At 38.5% G+C, this 27,034-nt stretch overlaps 1 protein-coding gene across 2 annotated transcripts in view; it reads left to right on the forward strand.

The window, feature by feature from the left end:
- Positions 1–5,327: 5,327 nt before the first annotated feature.
- VCL (vinculin) overlaps positions 5,328–27,034 on the forward strand; it is a 114,247-nt gene continuing 92,540 nt past the window's right edge. The window contains exon 1 of one of the 2 annotated variants that reach the window (XM_081268674.1): positions 5,328–5,675. In XM_081268674.1, the coding sequence (XP_081124800.1) occupies positions 5,508–5,675 (168 nt within the window). In that variant the 5' untranslated portion in view covers positions 5,328–5,507. The remainder of the gene's footprint in view (positions 5,676–27,034) is intronic. The other variant, XM_081268675.1, reaches the window with a different exon arrangement.

Genomic DNA, 27,034 nt, shown 5'->3' on the forward strand with positions numbered 1-27,034 from the left:
TGGTTCTCTTGTGGGGATGTGTGGGGAAAGGGCTGGTGAGGTGGTCTAGAGAGAAAAGATACATTTGAGGTAAGCTGGGGAATGCAGTGTGTATGTGTGTTTGTGTGTGTGTGTGTAAGTTGTATGTGTGTGTTTTTCTATGTGTAAGTTGTAAGTTCACTCACGTGGGCACAAACTGAATTGGAGTATATTGGGAAGAGCTATCTATACTGAGCTATACTCAATATAGCTTAGTAAATCCTCAGATACATAACTGATACACAGAAGTCCAAAAGTTAATCAGGAGGAATGTACAAAAACCTGGAGATAAAATGATCATCCCAATTAAATATAGAAGACTCAGGTTTTATATTCTGCTCTATTCTTGACTTAGATTCCCACAAATTGTACTCACAACTGACAGTTACTATGTCTCAATTTCTCAGTCTCTATACAAAGAGAGCTGTACTTATTTCCAACTACCTCAGAATTCCTATGGACCTCAAAGAATCAGAAGTTTCCATACCATAGAATAGTGTGTAATATAATTGCCACCATCAAAAATCCTTCCATGGGCTGGTGCTGTACCTCAGTGGCAGAGCACTTTCATAGTATGTGTGAGGCACTGGATGGAATCCTTAATACCACATAAAAATGAACAAATAAAGGCATTCTGTCCATCTTCAACTACAAAAAATTTTTTTTAAATCCTTCCATAATTATTTATAACAGAATGCTAAATTTTTATGTTTTTAAGATGTTCCTTATTACTACTAGTCTTCAAACTAATTATATGGCCTAGAGTAACGTTTAGCTAGTCACAACAAGAGTAAATGTCACATAGTCCTTAACCACTATAGTTTTTTTTTGCACATTTTTTATTTATTTATTTTTTAATGTGGTGCTGAGGATCGAACCCAGGGCCTCGAACGTGCTAGTCGAATGCTCTACCACTGAGCCACTACCCAAGCCCCCCCTCCAATAGGTTTTAATCTTGTGGAACTTTACTTTTTCATCTTTATCTTTGAGTTGTATGAACATTCACTTCAGTCTGGCCAGTTTATCCCATCGAACTGGAACATGCACCCATCTCGAGGCTTGCTCATTCTGGAATGTCTGCCCTCTTGCCTGCCTAACCAAACATTATTCTTCCTTTGAGGGCAGATCTAGTTCCATTGCCCTATTGTCTCTTTCTTATCCTCAGGCCCATGGTGATCTCCTCCTGCTTGGAATTTGAGCACTACACAATCTTTGGGTGATCTTCTCAAGCTAGGAATTTGAACAGTGCATACTCTCTGTAGCCAGCTAGAGAGAACTCTGTTTTAAAAGGCTCACGTGAGGGACTGGACTTGTAGCTCAGTGGTAGAGCACTTACCTAGCACATGTAAGGCACTGGGTTTGATCCTTAGCACCACATTAATAACAATAATAAAAAAAGGCTCATGTGATTAGATCAAGCCTATCTGGGTAATTTTCCTATTTTAAGGCCAACTGTGCTACTAATCACAGTAGTAAAATGTATTATATTCACAGTGTATACACCAGGGCTGAGAAATCTTCAAGGACATCTTAGAATTTTTACTGACCACAATGGGTAAAACTTCTACAAGCTTAGAAAGCTGTCTGGGTAGGAAAGGACAAAAACTCAAAAGTGAAACTTCACCAGGAGCTTTTGAAGACTGTGAATATGTCATTTGTGATTGTGTCAATAACAACAATGGCTCCTTTTACTGAAGGTCTCCTGAGTGCTTTACATAAATTCATTCACTGATCCTTAAGATCATCTTTATTATGGACTGGGGTGGGTAGAGCTCAGTTGTCTAATGTTTGCCTAGTATGTGCAAGGCCTTGGGTTCAATCTCCAGCACCACTAAACAAACAAAGAAAACAAAAACAAAACAAAACAAAAAAAGGTGGTATTATCCTACTTTTACAAAGAAAGAAATTTAAGTAGAGTGAAGAAAAGCTACTTGCCAGATTTAAATCTCAATCTAATTATAAAGCTGGGATTACAGGTTGAATACTGGCTGACTCTGAGTTTGTGCACATTATGTTGTTTAACTCACCTATCTGTGGGTCTGGGTGGTGAAGCAGAATGCAATAAGGTTGGTCTGGGCCCAGATTGTGGAGGGTATTTGCATTAACATGTGTTAACAGGTATCAAGAAAGATTTTAGAGTGTGTGTGAATGTCGGGAAAAGAGAGGAATAGAAATGGATATAGATGGAGAAGAGCACAAGGATATGGATGGAGGATTATGAAGAATGGTATCTTTGGTAGGTTAATATGGCCAGTAATGAGCAGCCTGGATTACAAGATTGGAGTCAAGGATGATACAGTTAAAAGACTAGTACTAGTACTGAATCTTGCTGACAATTTTTAGGAAATACATCAGATGGAAGAACATGCTAAAAAGCTCACAACCATATAACTAACAAAGTGGGAACAGAATGGAAATTACAGAAAAACAATCACACATAGTTCTATCACCAAGGTATTACTATTAGCAATACAAAACAATGGGCAGATAAAATAGCTTTGCTAGCTATGGTAGGGACTAAACAAAAGTTTTATTAGTTTTCGTAAGAATTTCCATGGGGAAAGGAAGTTCAAAAGGAGCTGTTTATTTAAAGTCAGTCATGATCAGACCTAGGTTACCAGGATAGCCTGGCTCATGGGCATGCAATCAGTGTTGATGGAAGGGCTCTTCACTCAGAAGGACTTCACATTGTCGTTGCTATCCTAATTCTAATTAATTTTATCTTTCAGTTTGCATTATAGGAAGAAAGTCTAATGGGACAATGGAGCATGCCCCAGGACTTGAAGCCTCAGTTTATGCATGGACCTACTTTCTGTCACCTGCTTTGGATGGGATTTCAGATGCCTGCTTCCACATCCTCTGTCCATCTGACCCTGCCCAGCCTCCCTCTCCCTACTCTTGCCCAGTGATTACAGTTTCCTGCTCCACCTTGGTCAGGGTTCAATGTGTGCTCCCTACAGTGTCTAGAGATGAGATACTATGGTAGCCGTTCTCAATTGGAGCTACAATGCAACAGCATTCCGATGGCTGACTCAGTGGGAGAAAGTTATTCAGTCTCAGGAAAGGCTGTAATATCAGCCTTTCTGCTATAGTTGGAGATGCAGGTCTATGGGAAGGGGAGATGCCTGGTTTGGCTTCCTTTCCCCTAACTGGGGAAGAGAGAATCAGTCCATCAGTTAGTAAGAGGAAGATCCTGGGACCCAGTGGGCTGCATAGGCCCAAGTTCCTGTGAGGGTCTCTACTTATCCCAAAGGTTTCCCTTGCCCAGGGCAAGTGCAACATTAAATAGCACATAAAAAAATAGAAGTATAAGTTGAGAAACCACCAAAGGAAGGAAAAAGCTTTCACATTGCAGTATCCCACATTTTCATTTTGTAATGGGCCCCACAAATTTAGTAGCTGTCCCTATGTGTAATGTAAGACAAATTCCAAAATTTCTTTCTCATCTATAAAATGGGGGGAATAAAATGATAAATGCTGCATACATCTGAATTTAAGTAAGGACTTATGCACACTTTGTACCAAATAATTATTATCTTAAAATTGATACAGAAGTTCACTGACTATAAAGATTGGGAAACAGTAATAACAATGTGAAGATATCAGCAGGGTGTGGTGGTGCACACCTGTAATCTCAGCCACTTGGGAGGCTGAGGCAGAAGGATTGTAAATTCAAGGTCAGCCTGGGGAATTTAGCCAGACCCTGTCTCAAATTAAATTAACAAAAATGGCTGGGGATATAGCTTAGTAGTAAAGTGCTTTCTTAGGATGCCCAAGACTCTAAATTCAATTCCCAGCGCAGTCCCCACCTTCCCTCAAAAAAACATATAAGAAGGAAGAGTTTAGGCCAGATGTGGTGGACATACCTGAAGTCCCAGCCACTAGGGAGGCTGACTCAAGAGGATTCCAAGTTTAAGGTCAGCATCAGCAACTTAGTGAGGTCAGAAGCCACTTAATAGGACCCTGTCTCAAAACTAAAAAAAAAAAAAAAGTGGGGGGGGGTTGCCCCTGAGGATGTAGCTGTGTGGTAAAGCACCCCAGGGTTCTACCTCCAGTAAACACCCACCTCCAAAAAGAAACTGTTCAGGATTTGACAATAAGCACATTAGAAACAGAGGGCATTATACTACTAGACAAAAATAGCTTTAAAAATTGGGTAGGACAAGGTATAGTTCAGCCTCTTGTGGTCCCTTGAGAAGCTGTTTTCATTTGATTTGAGCCTCTTTTATGTGGAGGTTTTTATGAAAGCGTTTCCTCTCAGAATGGGGAAGCTTGGGCAAAGGAGAATTTGAGGTTAGGAAGACACACAAAAGATGTCCTAAACAAAACAGGCTGTGAGGGGATTGGGTAATGTGTTCTTACCTATCAACAGGTAAAACGTACACTCTTTTGTATTTTCCCTTTACTTTGAAGGCATCTGTCCTCAATAAGTACACAGGTGAACAATACAGAGGCAAAGCACAATGACGTCCAAGCAGATCATTTTTCAAGTGGTTCTCTCACCTCGGCCTCACATGTGCTGGGACCATAGGTGCGTGCCACCACACCTGGTCTCAGGTTTGTTTTTTTAACAGTGAAAACTAGAACCTGAGCCCATCACTAGGAAATCTGTTACATAAATCGCTTTATTTTATACAACGGAATGCAGTCCTTCAAAAGAATGAGGTAGACTTCTAATAACTGTAAAAGATAACTCGGGCATTTTAATTAAGGCGGGAAAAATAGCTCGTTCTAGGAAAATGTTTAATCTCGTGTATTTAGAAAATACAGACAAAGGTGTCGAAGGTTACACACCAAATTGTTAACTGGGAATATCTCGAGGCCAGTGGGTGGAGTGTGTATAAATCAACGGGACACTCACGTTTCTCGGTGCATTTCCTGTTGTTTGAATCTTTTACGTTTCTGTGTATTACTGAGAGGGAATGGAGGATATTCTGACGGTCTCTGGTTAAAAGTTGAGGAGGGGGCGGGGAGACCTACGGCCCCGAGTTTAATCAGACTCTAGCGCCGCCCGAGGTGAGAAGACCCCGCCCCGCTGAGGTGATTCTGCAGAGGGGCGGAGCTCTGCAGATCCGAGGCGGGAGGCGTCCCCGGAGGGCGGGACCATCAGACTCCAGCCGCACGCTCCGCTCCCACCATGCCCTTATAAGGAGCGCCCCGCGTTAGGGCTCGGGAATCCGGTCGCAGTCCCTGAAGCGCAGCCCCATTCCCAGGCCCCTCCCTTGGGAATGGGGGCGGGGCGGGAGTTGGGCGGCGCGGTGGTGAGGGTGGAGTATCTTGAAGAGGGGCCAATAAGACTAATGGCCTGGGCCCGAGCTGCTCAGCCATTGGGTGCGGCGACGTGAGGGGGCGGGGCGCCCGTGAGGCTGGTTACGCCAAGGGAAGCCCGGACTCTAGTCGCTGTTCGTACTCAGTCTCTCCGCCGGCTCCCGGCCCCGCTGATCCCAGTTCCCTGTGGCCCGCGGTTCGCCGCCCCGCAAGCCGCCACGATGCCGGTGTTTCATACACGCACGATTGAGAGCATTCTGGAGCCGGTGGCGCAGCAGATCTCGCACCTGGTGATAATGCACGAGGAGGGCGAGGTGGACGGCAAAGCCATCCCTGACCTCACCGCGCCCGTGGCCGCCGTGCAAGCGGCCGTCAGCAACCTCGTCCGGGTGAGCTTGCTGGGCCAGGGACGGGAATCGGTGCGGGAGATGTCCCTGGAGTCCTGGTCCTCTTCGCGGATTCGTTTCTCGGGTGGGCTGCCTGTGGCTTTGCGCGTGGACTCTTATGCCAGATACCGTGGGTTCTAATGCTGATTTCCCCACTCTGACCTTGAGCAAGCTCCTGAGCCTCCGGGGCCTCAGTTTCCTCATCCATAAAATGGGGGCAGTCACAATAAAGCTTGTCTTGCGGGTATGGTAAGATTCAACGAGGTATTATTTGTAAAGTGCCTAGAGTGGCATATGTCAATAGTAAATGATAGTTGTGAGTCTATCTGGTGGCCACTTCCCTTGTACAGGCGGTCCTCACGTTGACTACCTTGCTCCCAGTTCCTTTTTAGGCCTCCCCAATCTGGCTTGTGGGTGGTGGTGGGGGGGGGCGGGTTCTCTTACTGATTCCCTGCCTTTCCTTCCAGGGATTCATATTTGAGCCACACTGCTCTCCTTTCTAACGAATTTTTCCGCCGCTCACTCTGAGACTTGCTTCAGTCACCCACCCCTCAACAGGGCTCCCTGTATCTGATCCTGTTTTCCACTCGTCTAAACTGACCCTTCGTCTTCCTGCGGTGGCCTCCTTCACCCCGGGGCATTGTACTTCTCATACCTCAGGCATTCTAACACCTTTGTGCAGTAATTCACGACCAGGAGCCCATTTTGCCTCTTCCTCACCCCTGCAGCCTTTTATTTTGTTCCCGCCTGTGGAGATGTCCACCTGGCTTTACCTGCTGTCAAACGGCTTCCTCCCGATGGGGCCTTTCCAGACTCTTGGGCCCTCCTCCTCGGCCCCTCCTTCTGCCAGGAAGCAAGATGGAGCTGCTGGGTGAGGCCTGTGGAATCCGGCATCCGCGGGTCCCTACCCAGGAGAAGGCTGGGGGCATCCCTTCCCAGGTCCACACTTTTCTCCAGGCTAGTGGCTCAGCAGACCCCTGTAACCTATAGAGTCTAATAACAGGTGATTAATAACAGAGGTGATTCCTGGAGGAGATGAAGTTCGCTTCTGAAATGGGACAAAAGGTCCTGAGCCCAGTATCTTAACACTCCCCTGACTAATGTCACACTTTGTGCCCCACTCTGGTTGGCTGACTCAGACTGCTCCCGTCTGTGAGGGAACAACTCTGGAAAAAGTTTTTACTGCTCCCTCACTGAGTTGGTAAATAGCTTTGTCAGGGTAGTCGGAAGGTTGGGAGGTAACTGTGTCTGGGTGGGGCCTGGGTTATCTGATTAGTTACTTTACTGCACTTAAAGGCATTTTAGCAGCTGAAAGTTTTCCTCCATCTTCAGTGGCCTTGGACTGCCTCCAGCAGTTCAGAAGACTGGTAGCTAGGAAGACAGGGACATATCATAGACCAAAATTCTGATCTTTTGTCTATAAAGATTTATTAAGGCTGGGGTAGGGGAGGTTGTGGCTAGAGAGGTGGCCTCGCCTGTGTGAAGTCCTGAGTTCTAACCTCAGCACCACATATAAATAAATAAAATGAAGGTATTGTGTCTACCTACAACTAAAAAACAAATTCAAAAAAATTTAGTAAGAATCTTTTAAAGAATACTGTATTTATTCAAAATGTCTGGTTCTACATTGTTCTCTTTGTAACTAATTTTAATCTAAGGCTCCAGAGTGCATTCTTATGTAGTGTTGTCTAACATGGCTGCATTCCAGACCTCCATTTTTCAACAAATGGGAAACAATGTAAAGAGACAAGGTAATAGTGTCCTTCCATGTAGTACTTCAGGAAATGAAATCTTAAAACCACATGTTGCACTTGGAACAGAGTTAGTGTAGTCAAGGGGTTGATATCTGGTTAGGCTATTTAGAGAAAAGTTATTTATGAGCTTCCATGCCATGAATTAATAAGCATTAATGCCTGTAGTATAAAGAGCATTGTAATAAATCAGTGGTTCTCAGCTTAGAGTGTGCATGAGAATCACCACTGGGGCTTTTTAGATGTAAAGATGTTCAGTTTCCATCCCAGACTTGCTGAAGAATTCTCCAGGGGGAGGGTCAAGGGCTTTGTCTTTTTAAGAAGTTCCATAGATGATTGTGATATACAACCTTTGGTTAGGAAAGATTGTAAATAAGCACTGAGAATGTAAAGAAATAAGCTTCGTCATAAGATGAAAAAAATTATATAAAGTTACATACTTCCCACACATACAAAAGAAGCAATTTGAGATTGGTGTATAGGCAGAGAGAAAGTAGAAAGGATTGTGCTGATAAATAATCATGAACAAACATACTTGTGAGTAAGTTGCTTCCAGATTTCAGTAAGTAGACTGTCTTGATTGCAGCTCAGGAGGCAAATTGGAGAGAAATTGGAGATGAAGTCAGTGCACAACATATGGTCAGTTTAACAGAAGGCCTTATCCAACAAAATGAACAAAGAGAGTGGGAGGGGGAGGATGAGAATGGTGTGTGCAGAAGACTGCATGGGTTGTGTTCTGGGTAGTCCATAGGACCTATCTATTGTTTTAAAATCACAGTGCCAATTATGGCTCTTAAATATATGAATCCTCTACATGCTTCAAGTTCTCAAGTAGATTGTGTATAGAGAATTGGCCTTAGTTAATATTTTTTTAATATGCTTCCCAGGTCCTTTTCTCAACATTGGCACACAGATGGCTCAATAAATATTGCTGAAGGAAAAGGAACTATGGGGAGGGAGATAAATTAGAAGCCTTTAAAAATTGTTTGATCATGAAAAAAATGAAGGTTTGAACCTTGGATGTTGCAAGGAAAATGAAAAAGGAATTAAGTAGAAATATATTAGAAGAAGAAATAATAGAACTTGATAATAGAACCTTGAGTTTGAAAGAACCATACGGTATAATAAAAATAACAAAACTGATTTTTGAGTAAATATTCTGGAATTTATATAATCTGAGCAAGTGTTTCTTAGGAGTTACTTGGGAGGTTCTATCCTTATTCTGATATTCCTCTTTGGGAATTTATTTCAGATATTTACATCTGTATGCTAAATTAGTCTTATTTTGGTCAATAAAATATACATTTTGACTGAAGTAAGCATTCCTGAGCCCACTATTGTATTTATCATTCTTGGTCTAAATGAAATTTAGATACTTCCAAAATTAAAATTTACTAGATGAAGATGAAATTTTTGATTGTTGAAATAGGTATTTATTTATTTGGTGCTGAGAATCAAACCCAGGGCTTCAGGCATGGCTAGACAAATGTTCTACCACTAAGCTATATGCCCTACCTCTAAAGGAGATATTTATTGAGACCCCTTTGAATGTCAAAGCAGTAAGTATGGTACTGGGCAGAATAAGTGTGATACTAGATTGAAAAGTTCCAAATGGCACTGAGGAATTAAAGTACTTTGGAAGTTCAGAGAAAGATGAGATGACTTTTTTTTTTTTTTTCCTTTTGGTGGCGTAGGGCAGGGAGGCTTTGTAGAGAATATAACATTTGAGCTGGGCGTATAAGGCACATGGGACTTGAACATTTAAAAAAGAAGGCCTCACAAGTGGAAGAAACTTTATCCAGGCAAAGGTGCAGGATTTTCAAGAATCTGAGGAGCAGGTTTTGAATTGGAACATCATTAAGATAACTGCTTTTTTTTTTTTTAACATTTATTTTTTAGTTGTAGTTGGACACAATACTTTTACTTTATTTTTTTATGTGCTGAGGATCAAACCCAGGGCTTCATGCATGCTAGCATATGTGAGGCCCTGGGTTGGATCCTCAGCACCACATAAAAATAAACAAATTAAACAAAGGCATTGTGTCCAACTACAACTAAAAAAATAAATATTTAAAAAAATCTTCTATCATCTCATCTATGTATATCTATATATTACAATTAAGTCATCACTTTTACTTCATACTTGTGCAGGGTAAAATGGGAATATTTATTTTCATGTCTTTTTTCCTACTCAGAATCCTGAATGAGACCATTTTTGGACTAGTTTTATTGAAATAAAATTCACATACCATATAATTAGCCTAATTAAAATATACAATACAATTCAATGGTTTTTGGTATATTTAGTGTTGTGCAACCATCACTGCAATCTAATTTTCTTTTCTTTTTTTATATATTTTAAAATTCTAATTTGTTATTACAGTAGAATGCATTTTTGACATATCATATATAAATATAATTTCTTATTTGTCTGGTTATACATGATGTAGAGTTACCCAGGTTACGTAATCATATATGCACATAGGGTAATAATTCATTCCACTATTATTCCTACCCTCATGCCCCCTCCTGTCCCTTCACTCCCTTCTGTCTAGTCCAAAATACCTCTGTTCTTCCCTGTCCCCCTTATTGTGAATTTGCAATCTAATTTTAGAACATTTTTGGCCACTCAAAAAGAAACCCCACATTCCTTAGCCATTACTCAATATCTCCCCAACACCTTCATCTCCCTTGTCCCTAGTAACCACCAATCTTCCTTCTCTCTCTGTGGATCTGCCTGTTTTGGACATTTCATATAGTTATATAACATGTTGCCTTTGTGTTTGATTTCTTTCATGTAACCTAATGTTTTCAAGGTTCAATAAGGTTTAATGTGGTATAGCATGTATGAAAATTTCATTCCTTTTTATTGTTGCATAATTGTTCATTGTATTGAATAAGACCCTTCTAAACACAAGTTCAATGCAATACTAAAGCAAGAGTGAGGTAGGAAAGGGAAGTGTAAAAAGACAAAGCAGAGGAGAGAAGTTCTAAGAAGGGTGGGATTCAGTAAGCAGTGTGAGAAAGTAAGTCTTAGACTGCCCATCTTATACCATGCTTTATAATTTTTTTTTCTTTCTCATTAAAGTGACCTATAGAAAACTGTCAGTCTTTCATGTGCAGATTATAGTCAAGTCAGTTTTATTAATGGGGCTTCAGATAATTTGCTTTCCTCATTGCTTCTGGGTTGTAACTATTCCTTGGGCTCATGAAATATTTATTTTGGGAGTTTTTGTGGCCTTGACTTTTATGGGTTTTACCCATATATCATATGCTATTGGGACTAGTTTTGGTACAAATAGTAACATTGTCTTTGCTTTAAACTGATAGATGGGAAAGGCTGTGTGATTTCCCCCCAACCACCAATCTTGGAAGCCTAGGCTTTGTACATGCTAGGCAAGTGCTGGATCATTAAGCTATATACCCATCGCTTTTTATTTTTTGAGACAGTTCTTGCTCAGTTGCCCAGGCTGACTTCAGCCTCCCAATTAGCTGGGATTATGGGCATGGGCCACGTGTTCTGCTCTTAAAAAGACATCAGCAATTAATTATGTCACTTTTAATTATCAATATTAACATCTGAAATTATTTTACTTTTTTTTTGGTTGGGGTCAAACTTATTTCAGTTAAAATAAGTAATAATCTTTGAGTGATAGGCCTGTGGGTAATTTTTTTCTTATTAATATTTTTCTATATTTCCTAACTTTTAAAATGTACATATACTTACTATATTAAGCAAAAATTAATAAAGCATTTGTTTAATGCTTTAGAATTCATGAAATATCTTCTTATTGACAATCTCATTGCAATCTTGTGGGTAGATATTGTGTGCTCACCATTTTATAGATGAGGGAACTGTAGTTCAGAGAAATGAAGTAGTCTGCCCATAGCTGGTTAGCCTAGACTCAAGCTCTGACTCTTATTCCAGGTCCTCTGCTTTTTTTACTCCACCATTCTGTATCCACTTTGAGCAAAATTCTTTTGGTTGAGGTTTTCCACCAAAAATCAGAAGCAACAAGAATGCTGTTAGTCATAGAGTTTCCATTTGTCCTGGGCCTGACAACTGTCTTGCCTGCTTGAAGGGTCTACATGAGAATGATGTGAAGGTAGACTTCTGTTTCATCATAGCCCCACTCAATTTCAAAGTTTTTTTTTTTCCTTTTCTTTCTTTTTTTTTTTTTTTTAGAAATAAGAATCCATATGCTGGGTGCAATGTGCATGCTTATCCCAGCCACTTGGGAGGCTGAGGCAGGAGGGATTTCAGGTTCCAGCCCAGCCTGGGTGATTTAGGGGAACCCTGTCTCAAAAATAAAATAAAATAGAAGAACTGGAGATGTAATTAATGGAATAGAGTGCTTACCTAATTTGTCCAAGGGCTTGAGTATCATACCTTTCCAAAAAAAAAAAAAAAAAAAAAAGCGAGAAAGGAATACATAGACATTATATTCCAAAACAATTTAATATTTACTCTTGTAAGAGAACAAAAGATTTTTGGAAATTGTGTATGTTCCTTTCTTTCTCTTTTGCTGTACCAGGGATTGAACCCAGGGCCTTGTGCATGATAGTACTCCACCACTGAGCTATATCACCATCCTGAAAATTGTGTCATTTTCTACAACTATGTATATAATTTTAATAGAGCTCCAATTTGTTTGTTTATATCCATACAATGGAAATTTAGTCTTTTCTAAAGTTATTTTTAAAATATTCATATAACTTTAAAAATTTATTTATTTATTTATTGGTACTGGGGCTTGAACCCAGGGGTATTTAACCACTAAACCACATCCCCATCCCCTTTTTAATATTTTATTTAGAGACAGGGTCTTACTGAGTTTCTTTGGGCCTCACTAGGTTGCTAAGGCTGGTTTTAAACTCATGTTCCTCCTGCCTCAGCTTCCCGAGCTGCTGGGAGTACAGGTGTGCACCATTATCCCTGACTTCATTGGTATAATTTTAAATGGGCAAGATAGGAATCAACAACAGTAACTTAGATTTGATGCCCCAGTTATAGTCATAGAGTAAGGAGAGCATTAAGGAAACTATTTGGAGCCAGGACTCATTTGGATTTTAATATTTATTATATATTTGTTTAAAAACAAAGTATTCTGATCATTTAGCATACTTATTTAATTACTAATCACTTATATCATTATAAAATGTTTACTTCTTTTTATATCTGAACTGAGGGTTATCATTTTAGAAGTCTTCTGGCAACCTTCTAGTCTTTCAGTGCTGCCCAGGAAAGGGGTAGATGAGAATATTCTCATTATCCACAGCCTGTACTCCAGTAGAGCATGTGTGTGCTCCAGTGTGACACTCATTATGCTGTTCAGTGTTTGTCTTCTCCTGTAGGTTGTTGGTTCCTTGGTGATAGAGACCAGATCTGTTCTGGTCATAGATGTGCAATATAAATTTTAAACTTAAATGAATATATGAATAGCATTTGTTTTTATGTATACAATACTAGGAATTATTGTGCAACCAATATTTCCCATCCCCAAATTTCAAAGCCAAATTTGGAAAGTCCCATCAAATTTATAAGGTTTTGACTGAAAAAGTAGAATATATACTAAGAGAGAGGAATGAATAGCTAACTGCCCATTGTTTGAGATAACAAAAGTGTTCAGGTTATTTTGGGTTGTGGTTTCTCTGTTTCAGAGTCATTTCAACTATGCAGGCCACTTACTAAATTCATAACATGCAGCTATATTGCCTCCTCTTTGGAAGTGGCATTTGGATTTTGCATTCTGTCTCTGGGAGTGCCTTTTTAAAATTTAATGATTTAGACCAGGTGTTGATATATTATTTGGAACCTGCTGGATACGCAGCCTCATACTATGAGTCATAAATTCCTCATTATTTTCTTGAACCATATGGCAAGAGACAAAGATATCATAAAGTTGTTCTGCTGGATTTTTGCTTTTTGGCTGATTTGGACCCAGCCTTTTTATTAAACTTTAAGCCATGGTCATGAAAGTGGCATATATTTTTTACATAATAAACCAGTGTTAGGGAAATCTTAAAAGAAGCAGCAATCCTTTAATGAACAACCATCAGAGATTAGCTGGTTTCTTTTTGTGCACATGTGTACTGAAGATTGAACCCACTGAGCTACATCCCTAGTCCTTGTTTTATTTTTTATTTTTGAGATAGGGTCTCACTGAGTTTCCAAGGCTGGCCTCAAACTTATAATTCCTCCTGCTTCAGCCTCCCATGAAACTGGGATTATAGGTGTATACCTTTTCTCTCAGCTGGTTTCTATCTAGAGATTTTCTAGAATAATGGTCTGTGCTCAGATTCAGTCAGGTCATCTAGCTTTCAGGCAGGTCTGACCTTAAACCATCCTGTATGAATGGGACTAAAAAGACCACAAACTTCTGCCTTAGCATTTTTTTTTTTTTAAGCTTCAGCAACTTTTAGTACAATAGAGCATAAATTCTTCAGATTGAGCTTTTAGGAGGAAAGTCTAAGCCTGGGATACCAAGGAAGATGTTGATACATTAGAGGAAGGACTTCCTGTTGGAGGCTTTAACTTGTGTTTCTATTAACCTTGTACAATGGACTTAGAGAATTTCTGCAATGTGTTTGAATCTCTTAGACCACATTAATTCAGATAAGTTGAATTTTGAGTTATCTACTGGCTGATTCTTTATTTTTTCAAACATTTTTAATACTAAGGTTTCCATTTGGGAATCCATATGGAAAGAAAGATGTCTCTTGCCTTTTCCTTCTCAAGAAGTTACAAAAAGGGGCTGGAACTATAGCTTAGTTGTAGATTGCCTAGCATGTGTGAGGCACTGGGTTTGATCCTTAGCACCACATTAAGATAAATAAAGAAATAAAATAAAGGCATGCTGTTCAGCTGTGTAGCCCATTTATTGAGTGGGTTTTTTGTTTTTCTGGTGTTAAGTTTTTTGAGTTCTTTATATATCCTGGAGATTAGTGCTCTATCTGATGTGTGTGTGGCAAAAATTTGCTCCCAAAATGTAGGCTCTCTATTCACCTCATTGATTGTTTCTTTTGCTGAGAAGCAGCTTTTTAGTTTGAGTCCATTCCACTTATTAATTCTTGATTTTATTTCTTGTGCTTAAGGAATTTTGTTAAGGAAGTTGGGGCCTAATTTGATGTGATAAAGATTTGGGCCTACTTTTTCTTCTATTAGGTGCAGAGTCTCTGGACTAATTCCTAGGTCCTTGATCCACTTTGAGTTAAGTTTTGTGCATGGTGAGAGATAGGGGCTTATTTTCATTTTGCTACATATGGATTTTCAGTTCTCCATTTGTTGAAGAGGTTATCTTTTCTCCAATGTATGTTTTTGGTGCCTTTGTCTAGAATGGGATAACTGTATTTATGTGGGTTTGTCTCTGTGTCTTCTATTCTGTACCATTGGTCTACATGTCTATTTTGGTGCCAATATCCAGGATATATAAAGAACTCAAAAAACTTAACACGAAAAAGACAAATAACCCAGTCAATAAATGGGCTAAGGAGCTGAAGAGACAGACTTCTCAGAAGAAGATAAAACATTTGATCAACAAATATATGAAAAATCTCCAACATCTCTAGTAATTAGAGAAATGCAAATCAAAACTACTCTTAAGATTTCACCTCATACCAGTCAGAATGTCAGCTATCAGGAATATAAACAATAGGTGTTAGCGAGGATGTGGGGGGGAAAGGCACACTGATACATTGCTGGTGAGACTGCAAATTGGTGCAACCATTCTGGAAAGCAGTATGGAGATTTCTTAGAAAACCTGGAATGGAACCACCATTTGACCCAACTATCCCACTCCTCAGTCTATACCTAAAGGACTTAACATCAGCATGCTACATTAGCACAGCCACATCAATGTTTATAGCAGCTCAATTCACAATAGCTAAACTGTGGAAGCAACCTAGATGCCCTTCAATAGATGAATGGATAAAGAAACTGTGGCATATATACACAATGGAATATTACTCAGCATTAAAAGATAATAAAATTATTGCATTTGCAGGTAAATGGATGGAGTTGGAGAATATCATGCTAAGCGAATTAAGCCAATTCTAAAAAACCAAAGGCCGAATGTTCTCTCTGATAAGTGGATGCTAATCCATAACAGGGGAGTGGCATGGGACAAATGGAGGAACTTTGATTGGGCAAAGGGGAAGGGAGGGTTGGGGAGGGTGCATGGGGGCAGGAAAGATGGTGGAATGAGATGGACATCATTACCCTAGGTACATGTATGACTGCACACATGGTGCAACACTACATCGTGTACAACCAGAGAAATGAAAAGTTGTGCTGAAGTTGTGTACAATGAATCAAAATGCATTCTGCTGTCACATAATACCTAATTAAAATGAATAAATTAATAAAAAATTTAAAAAGGCATGCTTTCCATCTACAACTACAAAAAATAAAAATAAAAAGAAGTTACAAAAAGATTTGTTAATGCCTGTAATCCCAGTGGCTTGAGAGGCAGAGGCAGGAGGATCACAAGTTGAAAGCCAGCCTCAGCAACTTAACAAGACCCTGTCTTAAAATAAAAGATAAAAAGGGTTGGGAATGTGGCTCAGTGGTTAAGCAAGGTTTAGATTAATATATATGGGAATTTTGTTCATTTGTAGTATACTATTAGTAACAAGTTTTTTATCATGCTTAGTCTTTAGATAGTCTTTGAAAAATAACATTTTTTCTTGTTAAAATTAATTTTTCGGGGGCTGGGGTTGTGGTTCAGCGGTAGAGCGCTCACCTCGCACGTGCAAGGCCCTGGGTTTGATCCTCAGCACCAAATACAAATAAATAAATAAATAATAAAGTTAAATTTTTTTTAAAAAAATTAATTTTTCATTGTTGAAATAGAATTTTATTAAGACACAGGATCAAGTAACCATTGGTTAAATTTGTTAAATTTGTTGCATTTTTGTTGGCATTATGTGTAGAGGTATAGTATGATAGAGTATTAAGTAAAAGGTGACTTTTATAATTAAACAGGAAATTGGGGGTTTGTTGTTTTTTTTCCTTGGTAAAAACTTTGTAGATTTTGTATACTCATATGCTGGATCATCAGTTCTCCCCAGACTCCTAGAGTGTCTCCCTTTAGATTGTTGGTTTCTTTTTTTGGGGAGGGTGGGCGTGTACCTGGGATTGAACTCAAAGGTACTCAACCACTCAGCCACATCCCTAGCCCTATTTTGTATTTTATTTAGAGATAGAGTCTCACAGAGTTAGTGCCTCACTTTTGCTGAGATTAGCTTTGAACTTGCGATCCTCCTGCCTCAGCCTCCCAAGTCACTGGGATTACAGGCGAACGCCACTGTGCCTTCCAATTCTATCATTTCTATTAGTAGTCAGCTCATTGGATTGGTGTGAGTGTGGGTGGAGTGTAGGTGTATGCTAGATGAGAGAATTGGTGAATCTTAGAACTAAAAATGTTTCACAGATAATGTTAAGTTGCAGAAAATGGAGTCTTTGGCCCTTAGAGAATTTCCCACTGATAAAATTTCCACTTGAATTACTTTTCAGGGGAAAGTGGCTGAATTTCATTGCAATTCTTACCACAGTGGGCCAAAATCCAAGTTCAAGTCATTCTTTCTTTTGAAAAAATCTTTAGTTATTCCCATGAGTAAGCTTTCTGTGAAGAAAGAGAAATGGCACATTTGTTCTTAAAGTTGAAAGTTGAGGGACCTCTATTATCTAATTTCCCAATGTTTCCAGTTTTCTCTCTATCTTCACCACATCTCTGGGGAACTGGCTGGTTTTTTATAATCTATCAGGTAAACAACATGTTTTTATTCATGCAGTTAAAAATAGATGAAGATACATGAAACTTTACATAGAAAAATATATCAGCAACACTTAAATTTCTTGTCCTACTATTCTTCATCCCAAATAGTAAAATTATTTATTGGACTCTAGCTATGTATATTGTTCAGTGTCATGAATGATCCTAGACTTTATAAGATATGATTTCTAGCTTCAATTTGCTTAAAATACAGAAGGGATTAAAATTTTATGAAGGGTTGCACATGCCTGTAATCCCAGTGGCTTGGGAGGCTGAGGTAGGAAGATCGCAGGTTCAAGCCTCAGTAAGGCTGTAGGCGACCTAGTGAGATCCTGTCTCAAAATAAAAAATAAAAAATGATACAAGTGGAAGAAATGATTTACAGTAGAGGGGGTAGAGAGAGAAAAGGGGAGGGGAGGGGAGGGGAAGGGGGATAGTAGAGAATAGGATAGACAGCAGAATACATCAGACACTAGAATGGCAATATGTAAATCAATGGAAGTGTAACTGATGTGATACAGCAATCTGTATACGGGGTAAAAATGGGAGTTCATAACCCACTTGAATCAAACTGTGAAATATGATATATTAAGAACTATGTAATGTTTTGAACGACCAACAATAAAAATAAATAAATAAATAAATAAATTAAAAAAAAAAGGGTGGGGATAGTAGAGGATAGGAAAGGCAGCAGAATACAACAGTCACTAGTATGGCAATATGTAAAAACGTGGATGTGTAACCGATGTGATTCTGCAATCTGTATACGGGGTAAAAATGGGAGTTCATAACCCACTTGAATCAAATGTATGAAATATGATATGTCAAGAGCTTTGTAATGTTTTGAACAACCAATAAAAAAAAAAGAAAAAAAAAAGGGCTGGGGATGTGGCTCAGTGGTTAACCTCCCTTGGGTTCAATCCCTGGTATGTGTGTGTGTGTGTGTGTGTGTGTATTTATAAATTTATAAAGGATTTTCCTACTTATTCTCCACTAATGAAATTGTTGGATTCAAGTTATTCCTCTCAAAGGGTTATGTGTTAGTACTATGAATACAGTGGTTTTTATTCTTTGGAATCATGGAGAAAATGTGAAGTAACAAATACACAGTGGGCCAGCAGCAAATGGAAAGGAGTGAACAGTTGGTGGGCCCCATAGTTAGGAAAAGATCTTTTAAGTACTGGGCTCAACTACTCTCTGCCTATGATACCCCCGGCTCATTGAATTTTTATTCTTCCAAAGCACAGTGCTTCTTGTGGACTTTTTATGTGGGCTGTTCCTTCTGCCTATACGTCTTTGGATAATTTCTACCAATCCTCCAATTCCGTATTGAATGTCTATTTTTTAGGGGTACATTCTTGGACTACCTCTAATCTAGATCAGGCCCTTCTATATTATATGCTTTCTATTATTTTTCTTTATTATACTTATTACAATTATAATTAATTATGTGATTTTTACTTGTTTAACATCTTTCTCCCTACCAGAGCTCTGCTGTTTGCCTCTGAATTTTTAGCACCCATCATGGTGCCTGGCTCATACTAGGGTCTTGAGTAATATTTGTTAAGTGAAAAATGGGAGGATAAGCCATACTGTAATCTCAGCTATTGTGAGGCTAAGGAGGATTCCAAGTTTGAGGCTAATCTGGGCAATTTAGCAAGACCCTATGTCAAAATAAAAAATAAATCAGTTGTGGTAGCACATCATACCTGTAATCCCAGCAATTTGGGAGGCTAAGTCAGGAGGACTGCAAGTTTGAGGACAGTCTCAGCAACTTAGTGAGGCTGTCTTAGAATAAAAAAATAAAATGGACTGGGGATTTAGCTCAGTGGTAAAGCACCTCTGAGTTCAATAAATCCAAATAAATGAATAAATAAGTAAGTAAAATGGGGGATGTAGCCCAGTGGTATCCAAATAAATAAATAAGTAAAATGGGGATGTAGCCCAGTGGTAGAACACTTGCCCAGCTTGAGGCCCTGGGTTTGATTCCCAACACACACACACAAACCCCCAAAACAAAGAAACATTTTCTGGAGAAATACAGTATATATCATTGCTATCAGTGAATTTCGAAAAAATTTAACTGCCAATTAGGAAAGTAGGTGTAAATCATTGCATGCAATAAGACCGTCCAACTCATGTTGAATAAATTCTAGGCACAGCCCTCAGGTGCATATGAAGATGATCCTGCTCAGTCCAACACAAGATTATGGGGGATATGTAAGAAGATTAAAAACAAAAAGTGGATTTGAAATTCACTGTTAGTTTTGATCCTTTGCAAATGAACAGAATAACCCACTTTGGCAAAATGCATCTAGTATGAGTTAGCACATATCAAAAGTCATACTTTTTAGACAGATCAGGTAAATCAGTATAGAAACATAACAAGAATTTGGGGAAGTATTAGAGTTTAACAATTAAGAGTTTAACTCCTTACATTCAAAGCTCACCATTGACACCTTTGAGAAAGATGCCATTGGAAAAATTATTTAATCCCTAATTCTTATGGTCCTCCTCTGTAAAATAGTAAAACTGAACTAAAGATAGTACATGACTCATAATGTTATTGTACTGAATGAGTTCATTAAAATGTTTAGAACTATTTCTGTCACATAGTTAAGAGCGCAGTGTTAGATATTATCACTAATATTCTTTCCCATGATTTTAAAGTCATATTTTAAATGTTAATCTAATGAAAAGGCAGAGTTTTTTTTCTTTTTTCTTTTTTTTAATGTCTAAGCATAGATTCTAACTTCTACTCAACAAGGCAAAGTGCCAATGAAAGCTTTCAGTAGAATTCCATATGTTGTGGAATACACAGTTCTACCAACTGTGGGGAAAATATCACTCACAGTTTTAGATTCCTGAACCTTTGATTGCCAGTTTCCCATGATTAAGGACAATTATCTGATTTTTTTTCTCTGTTGAGGATGGAACCCGGAGTCTCAGGCATACCGGGCAAATACTCAGCCACTGAGCTATAATTCCCAGCCCAACCATCTAATTTTCTTTTGTATATGGGTTCTTGATACATTACCAACGCTGGCCTTGAACTCCTGGACTCAAACATTTCTTCTGCCTCAGCTTCCCAGATATCTGGGACTATAGGCATGCACTGGTTTAATTTTTTGTGTGTATGTGTGGTACTGGGGATTGAGTCCAGTGGCATTCCACCATTGAGCTACATCACCCGCCCTTTTTATTTTTTATTTTGAGACAGGATCTTACTAAATTGATGAGGTTGGATTTGAACTTACAATTCTCCTGCCTCAGCTTCCCAAATCCCTGGGATTACAGGTGTGCACCACCATGCCCAGCAATTTTACCATCTTGTAAAGCATATAGTTCTGTGGCATCAAGAACTTCGAATTGTTCTACAATCATTACTACCACATATTTCCAGAAATCTTTTCATTTTTTCTCAACTAAAACTATGCATTTCTCCTTCTCCCCATGCCCTGACAACCACCATTACTTTTTGTCTCTATGAATTTGACTATTCTACATCACTTTGGAATTATACAGTATTTGCCCTTGACTGCTGGGCTTATTTCACTTAGTCTAATGTCTTAAGTTTCGTCCATTTTGTAGCATATATCAAAATGTCCTTTGTTTTGGAGGTTGAATTATATATGTGTGTGCCACATGTTACTTATCCAGCATCTGTTTTTGGGTTTCTTCTACCTTTTGGCTATTGTGAATAATGCTGCAGTTTCATTGTACTTTTAATGCCTGAGGCCTGGACTCTGTCCCTGAAGAACATAAGCTTCTGATGTGGTTGGGCCAGGACGATGTACCCAGCCTCTGATGCTAGGAAGAAACATATAATCAAATCAGGCTTAAGGCCCCTTTTCAGGATATGGTGGGAAGACAAGAAGGGACATTCATTCTTTCTTAGAGGGGCAGCGTTTGAAGCATGAGAAAGTTTTCTAGCCAAAGAAAATGGAAAGACTTTTTATACAGAGTGAATAGAAATATAAAAGGGTTAAAATGTGCAGTTAGGGAATGGGAGCTTTAGTAACAAGGTAGGTTGTGTGTTTGCTTATGAAGGTACTTACTTGCCATATAAATCAGTTTTTTGTTGTTGTTGCGGGGGGTGGGGTGGGGTGGGGAGGCACTTAAGCCACATCCCCATCCCTTTTTGTGTTTTATTTTGAGACAGGGTCTCATTGAGTTGCTTAGGGCCTCACGAAGTTGCCTAGGCTGTCTTTGAATTTGTAATCTTCCTGCCGCAGCCTCCTGAGCCACTGGGATTCCAGGTGTATGCTACTGTGCCAGGCTATAAATCAGTTTTGAAAAAGAAAACACTAATTTTAATGTTTGAATATGTAAAAAAAATCATAGTTCAAAATGTAAAAGGTAAGAGGTATACAGGGAAAAGTGTCCTTTTCTCTTTTGAATTCCAGCTAACTGGTTTTCCTTTTCATTGGAAAACAGTGACATAAGAAACTCAATGTCTTGGGGCTAGGGTTATGTGGCTCAGTGGTAAAGTGCTTGCCTAACAAATGTGAGGCACTGGGTTCAATCCTCAGCACCACATAGAAAACATAAATAAAATAAAGGTATTGTGTCTATTTACAACTTAAAAAAAGAAAGAAGGAAAAAGAAACCCAGTGTCTTAGGTATGCTTCTAGAGATAGTTTATACATATCTAGGTAATATATATTCATTTCCTTTTTAAACAAATGGTAACTTCTTATCCTGTCCTATTTCTGATCCCCACCCCCATATGTTTTGGTGAATATTTCTTATCAGTACATACAGAGCTTTCTCTTCTTTTAATAGTTAAATAATACAATAGTTCTCCTCCGCCCTCATCCATGAGAGACATGGAGATATGTTCTAAGACCCACAGTGGATGCCTGAAACCACAGAAAGTAATGAACTGTGCATGTACTATGTTTTCCTATAAAACACATACACATCTGTCATAAAGTTTGATTTATAAATTAGGTACAGAAAGAGATTAACAATAATAAAATAGAATAATAACAATGTACTATAATAAAAGTTATATAATTATGATCTTTCTCTTAAAATATCTTATTGTACTATATTCACTCTCTTGGGATAAGTGGATCATGAATTAGAGTGAGTTAACCACAGGTAACAGAAACCTCAGAAAGTGAAACTGTGGATAGGGAGGAGTACTTGACATCCCTTGATGATTAAAACATATTTTATTGAACTAGATTTAATAGAGTAATTGTAGGCTATTTGTGATCTTTTGTTGTTTCAGACAGTATGGTAAAGACTAATGCAGATGTCATTTTATGCATGTATGCAAATGCATTTATTTATAGGACCTTTCCTAGAAGTGGAGCATACTGAGCACTGGATATTCTGCAATAGATTTTTAAACTGAGGTATAAGGTTTTGAGAAGGTAAGCCTGGTAGTGGTGAAGAAGATTGATTGGAGCATTGGTAAGACAGTGGAATTGGAACAGCCATCCATCTAAGCAAGAGATAGGATAGTAAAGGTTGCCTTCAAGCAGTGAAAGGAGTACAAAAAGGGGACAAATTTTAAAGACAGCCTCTTCCTAACTTAACTTACATATAAATATATAGTATTCTCAATTTCAAAAATGAATCAGCTGGGCACAGTGGTGCATAACTGTAATCCTCAGGAGGCTGAGGCAGAAGGATCTTGAGTTCAAAGCCAGCCTCAGCAAAAGTGAGACAACTAAGCAACTCAATGAGACCCTGTCTTGAAATAAAATGCAAAATAGGGGTTGTGGCTCAGCTGTAGAGTGCTTGCCTAGCACGTTTGAGGCCCTGAGTTCGATCCTCAGCACCACATAAAAATAAACAAATAAAGCTATTGTGTCCAACTAAAAAATAAATATTAAAAAAGTACAAAATAGGGCTGGGTATGTGGCTTAGTGATTGAGTGCTCCTGAGTTCAATCCCTGGTTACCCCCACCCCTCCAAAGTTGTAGATGAATATAATCTTTATTTATTTATTTATTTTTAATGTGGTGCTGAGGATCGAACCAGGGCCTCATATGGGTGAGGCAGGCATTCTACCACTGAGCTATAACCCCAGCCCCTCAAATGATTTTTAAAATTAGTAATTTATTTATCCTAAGGACAATACTGTGTAGTTATTATCCCCATTTTATGGATGAGGAAACAAAGACTCATAGCATTTGAGTAATTCTTCCACAGTCCAGAGCTAGTAAGTGGCAGTGCCTAAGTTTAAGAATTTTAATTGTATAAATGAGCTTACTTAGAAATGCAGGGCAGAAAACCAGGAATCCTTATCAAATATAAAAGATCTCAACAATGATTTTTTGAAATTGTGTATGAAATAAGTCATGCTCATACCTTTTTGATCACATGTGAAAGACAGAAAAACTGAGTACAGTTGTAACGTAGATCCATTTATAGAGATGCTGGAAAAAAAAAAAAAACAGAAAAGATCAAGTTGAAGCAAGAGCTCAAAGGAAGGTCAATAAGGAAATGGCTACTTGACCTTGAACTGAAGTATGCTGCGATTTTTGATCAATCACTCTAGTATGTATTTCAAGCAAGCATGGACAGATATTTTTGCTGGTAAGATTTTTTTTGTTGTTTTACAGTGCTATAGATGGAGCCCAGGGCCTTACATGTGCTAGTATGAAGTTAAGGAAGCAGAGGGTGGTGGCACATGCCGGTAATCCCAACGGCTCTGGAGGCTGAGGCAGGAGGACTTCGATTCAAAGCCAGCCTCAGCAATTTATCGAGACCCTGGCTCTAAGTAAAATATAAAAAAAGGACTAGGGATGTGGCCCTGGGTTCAACCCCCAGTACCAAAAAAAAAAAAAAAAAAAAGATGTTAAGCAAAAACAGTAGGGTGATATGTTTAGAATAGTCTGATTTTATATTATAAGAAAGGTAAATCTATAATTTTCCCTATCTTTTTGTTATTACGGTTTGTACTTTTCCCACTGTGTAGAATTACCTTTCCTCTCTTATTAGAGTGGGCCCAGTGCAGTTGCCATTTCCTGTGAAGCTCTTAGGCTGCTTAGTTGAAATTACCTTTTCCCTTTGCTATATTCATTTAAGACTTGACTATGGTTCTTATCAAACCATTTATTTAGAAAAAAATTTTTAGGTTGTAGATTATTCTATCTATCTATCTATTTATCTATTTATTTATTTTTATGTGGTGCTGAGGATTAAAGCCAGTGCCTCACACATGCTAGGCAAGCACTCTACCACTGAGCTACAACCGCAGCCCCTCAAATCATTTATGAATTATAACTACCTGTGTTCATGTCTGTTTCCACTCCTCTTTTTTTGATCGTCATCCAGCTTCCAAATTTGAGTTTTAGAAGGCATCTAGTATTCCCTTGCAGGGGGATTACTTGCATAATACTTACTTTAATGTTGAACTGGTTGCATTTGTAGTACTGCAGTTTTTTTTTTATTTCCTGTCAGAATAAAAAAAGAGATAAAATTTCTGAGTCATAGTCAATAGAGTGATTTTTTGAATTTTTGGGCAATGATACAGCTTTGTATACCAGATAAATATTCTTTCCTAATTTGGGACATCTCTAGAGTAAAGGAAGCTATAAATAAGTTAGCATCATCTCTAAAACTGCCATATCTATCTCATCTCTAAAACCAAAACTTGAATGTTACATTTTCCCTGATATATACTAGAAGACTCTTTGAACTGGAAGCTCCAACTCAGACTATTCTAAAGCTTCTATGAAAGGCAGATTCCTCAGTTCATCTACTGCAGTCAGGCTATTCTGATGACACTGGAGAATGAAAATGCAAAATTTCCTCTCCACCCCTTTTTGTCTTGAAATTGATCTCTTCTATGTATAATTAAGAGGTAAATAAACCTGTTCCTCTTTTTTTCAAAGTCATGTTCTATTGATTTTTCCTTCCATAAATAACTTTTTTCTTCTTTTCCTTCCTCAAAGCTACCAGACTCTATTAGGCTGATTATCTTCTAATCCCTCCCTCTCATCCGTTACTGCCAAGTAAATCTTCCTTTAGTACAGCTCTGTTATTAACACCTTCTTGCTCAGAAACCTTCTAAGCCTCCTCTACTTTGTTTTCTAGATTAATATTATTATAGCTCTCAAGGGCTATCATACTCCTAACTCCTTCTGATCTTATTTCTCTGTGGAGAGCAGGATTCAGCAAAATTTTGGCTTCTGTGGCAAACTTTTCTTGCCCAGGGGCTAAGAATAGTGTTTATATTTTTTAATGTTTGGGAATAAAATCAAAGAAATTATTTCATGACACATGAAATTATGCAAAATTAAAATTCCATTGTCTGTAAATAAAGTTTTATTGGAACACAGATGTGTTCATTCCTTCATGTATTGTGTGTGTCTGTTTTCACACTTGCAATGACAGAGTTGAGAAGTTGTAATATGCTGCAGTCTGGCTGGGCAAAATAACCGGGAGGTGACAAGCAACTTGAAGGTTGAAGCGGGAACTGCTTTATTTCAGGGAAACTCAGCAGGAACTGAGCGGGAACTCAAGGTATGGGGCACCCAAGGTAGCAGGAGCCGCTTTATTGCGGGACAGCAGAGGTATATGTACCTAACTGATTACACACAGCTTGACTCAATTAACATCATCTAGATATAGCAGTCAGCCAATAAGGAATCCTCACCATCTTAATGGCTTGGTGGTGTTGCCTAACAAAGCACTCCTCCTGGCAAACTGCCAGGCACCATCTTGACTTGTTTTGCGGTCCCCAATAGTAATAGAAACCATATTGTCCCAAATATTACTCAAATATTAAAGTCTAAAATTTATAGAAAAAAATTGCCAAAAAAAGAAAGAAATTGCCAGCTGCAACCTCAAGTCATGGGTTTGGAAATAGAGTTAGAAATAGGCCTCAGAGATATTCTGATCCAACATGCTCATTTAAAAAATAAGAAAACGTATTCCCAGACATAACCAACCAGACATAACCAATGTATCTAAAGAACATTCTTTGGGCAGTGGAGAAGCCAAAATCAGAATGCAGTGGTAATCCTGCCCCACCATATGCCCCTACCATGAAATTTGGACTAGCTCATTGAGACTGCTGGAGTTTTAATAATAAACCCTGTATTCTTCTTTGCACATGTTACACTTTCTTGCATCTAAGATGCTTTTGTTTTTTCCAGAAATTATACCAGTGTAAGACTCAGTTTAAACAATGACTCTTCTTAACCCAATACCTGTATAAATTCTCTAACCACTGACTCTAGTAGTGCTGAGTTATACCTCTCTTTTGTATTTACAAACTGTAGACATTGATATAGTCCTATTTCTGTTCTAGACTGTAAGCTCCCTATCTGTACATCTTTGTGTCTCATGAAGTATCACCTGTATAGTGCCTTACGTACAGAACTCTTGGGACTTAAATAAAAAAAAAATGAATTAATATAAAACTAGCTGGATATAAAATATGCCTTAAACATTTCTGGTTTAATTTTTTCTTGGTTCTGAGGACTGAACCACTATGTCCTCAGCCCTTTTTATTTTTTATTTTGAGATGGGGTCTTGCTAAGTTATTTGTGCCTTGAAGCTGAGACTGGCCTTGAAGTTGTGATCCTCCTATCTCAGCCTTCTGAGTCATTGGGATTACAGACATGCACCACTGTGCCCAGCTACTTTTTTTATATTAAAAAAGGAAAAGAAAATATGGCATCACTGAGTGATATTGTTAATGAGATCAGCTATTTAGGAGAATTCAGAGAGTTATCTACATTACACCTACTTAGCAATTGATGAGTTATGTTCACCCTGAACAGAGAACTTTGATTTCTCCTAAAGAGGATTACTTAATTGTGTGGTAATTATTTAAGTCTTTAGTATATTTGTTGATTACTAGGCTTAC

Source organism: Spermophilus citellus (genome assembly GCF_964194105.1).
Source record: "Spermophilus citellus genome assembly, chromosome: 15".
NCBI lineage: Eukaryota > Metazoa > Chordata > Mammalia > Rodentia > Sciuridae > Spermophilus > Spermophilus citellus.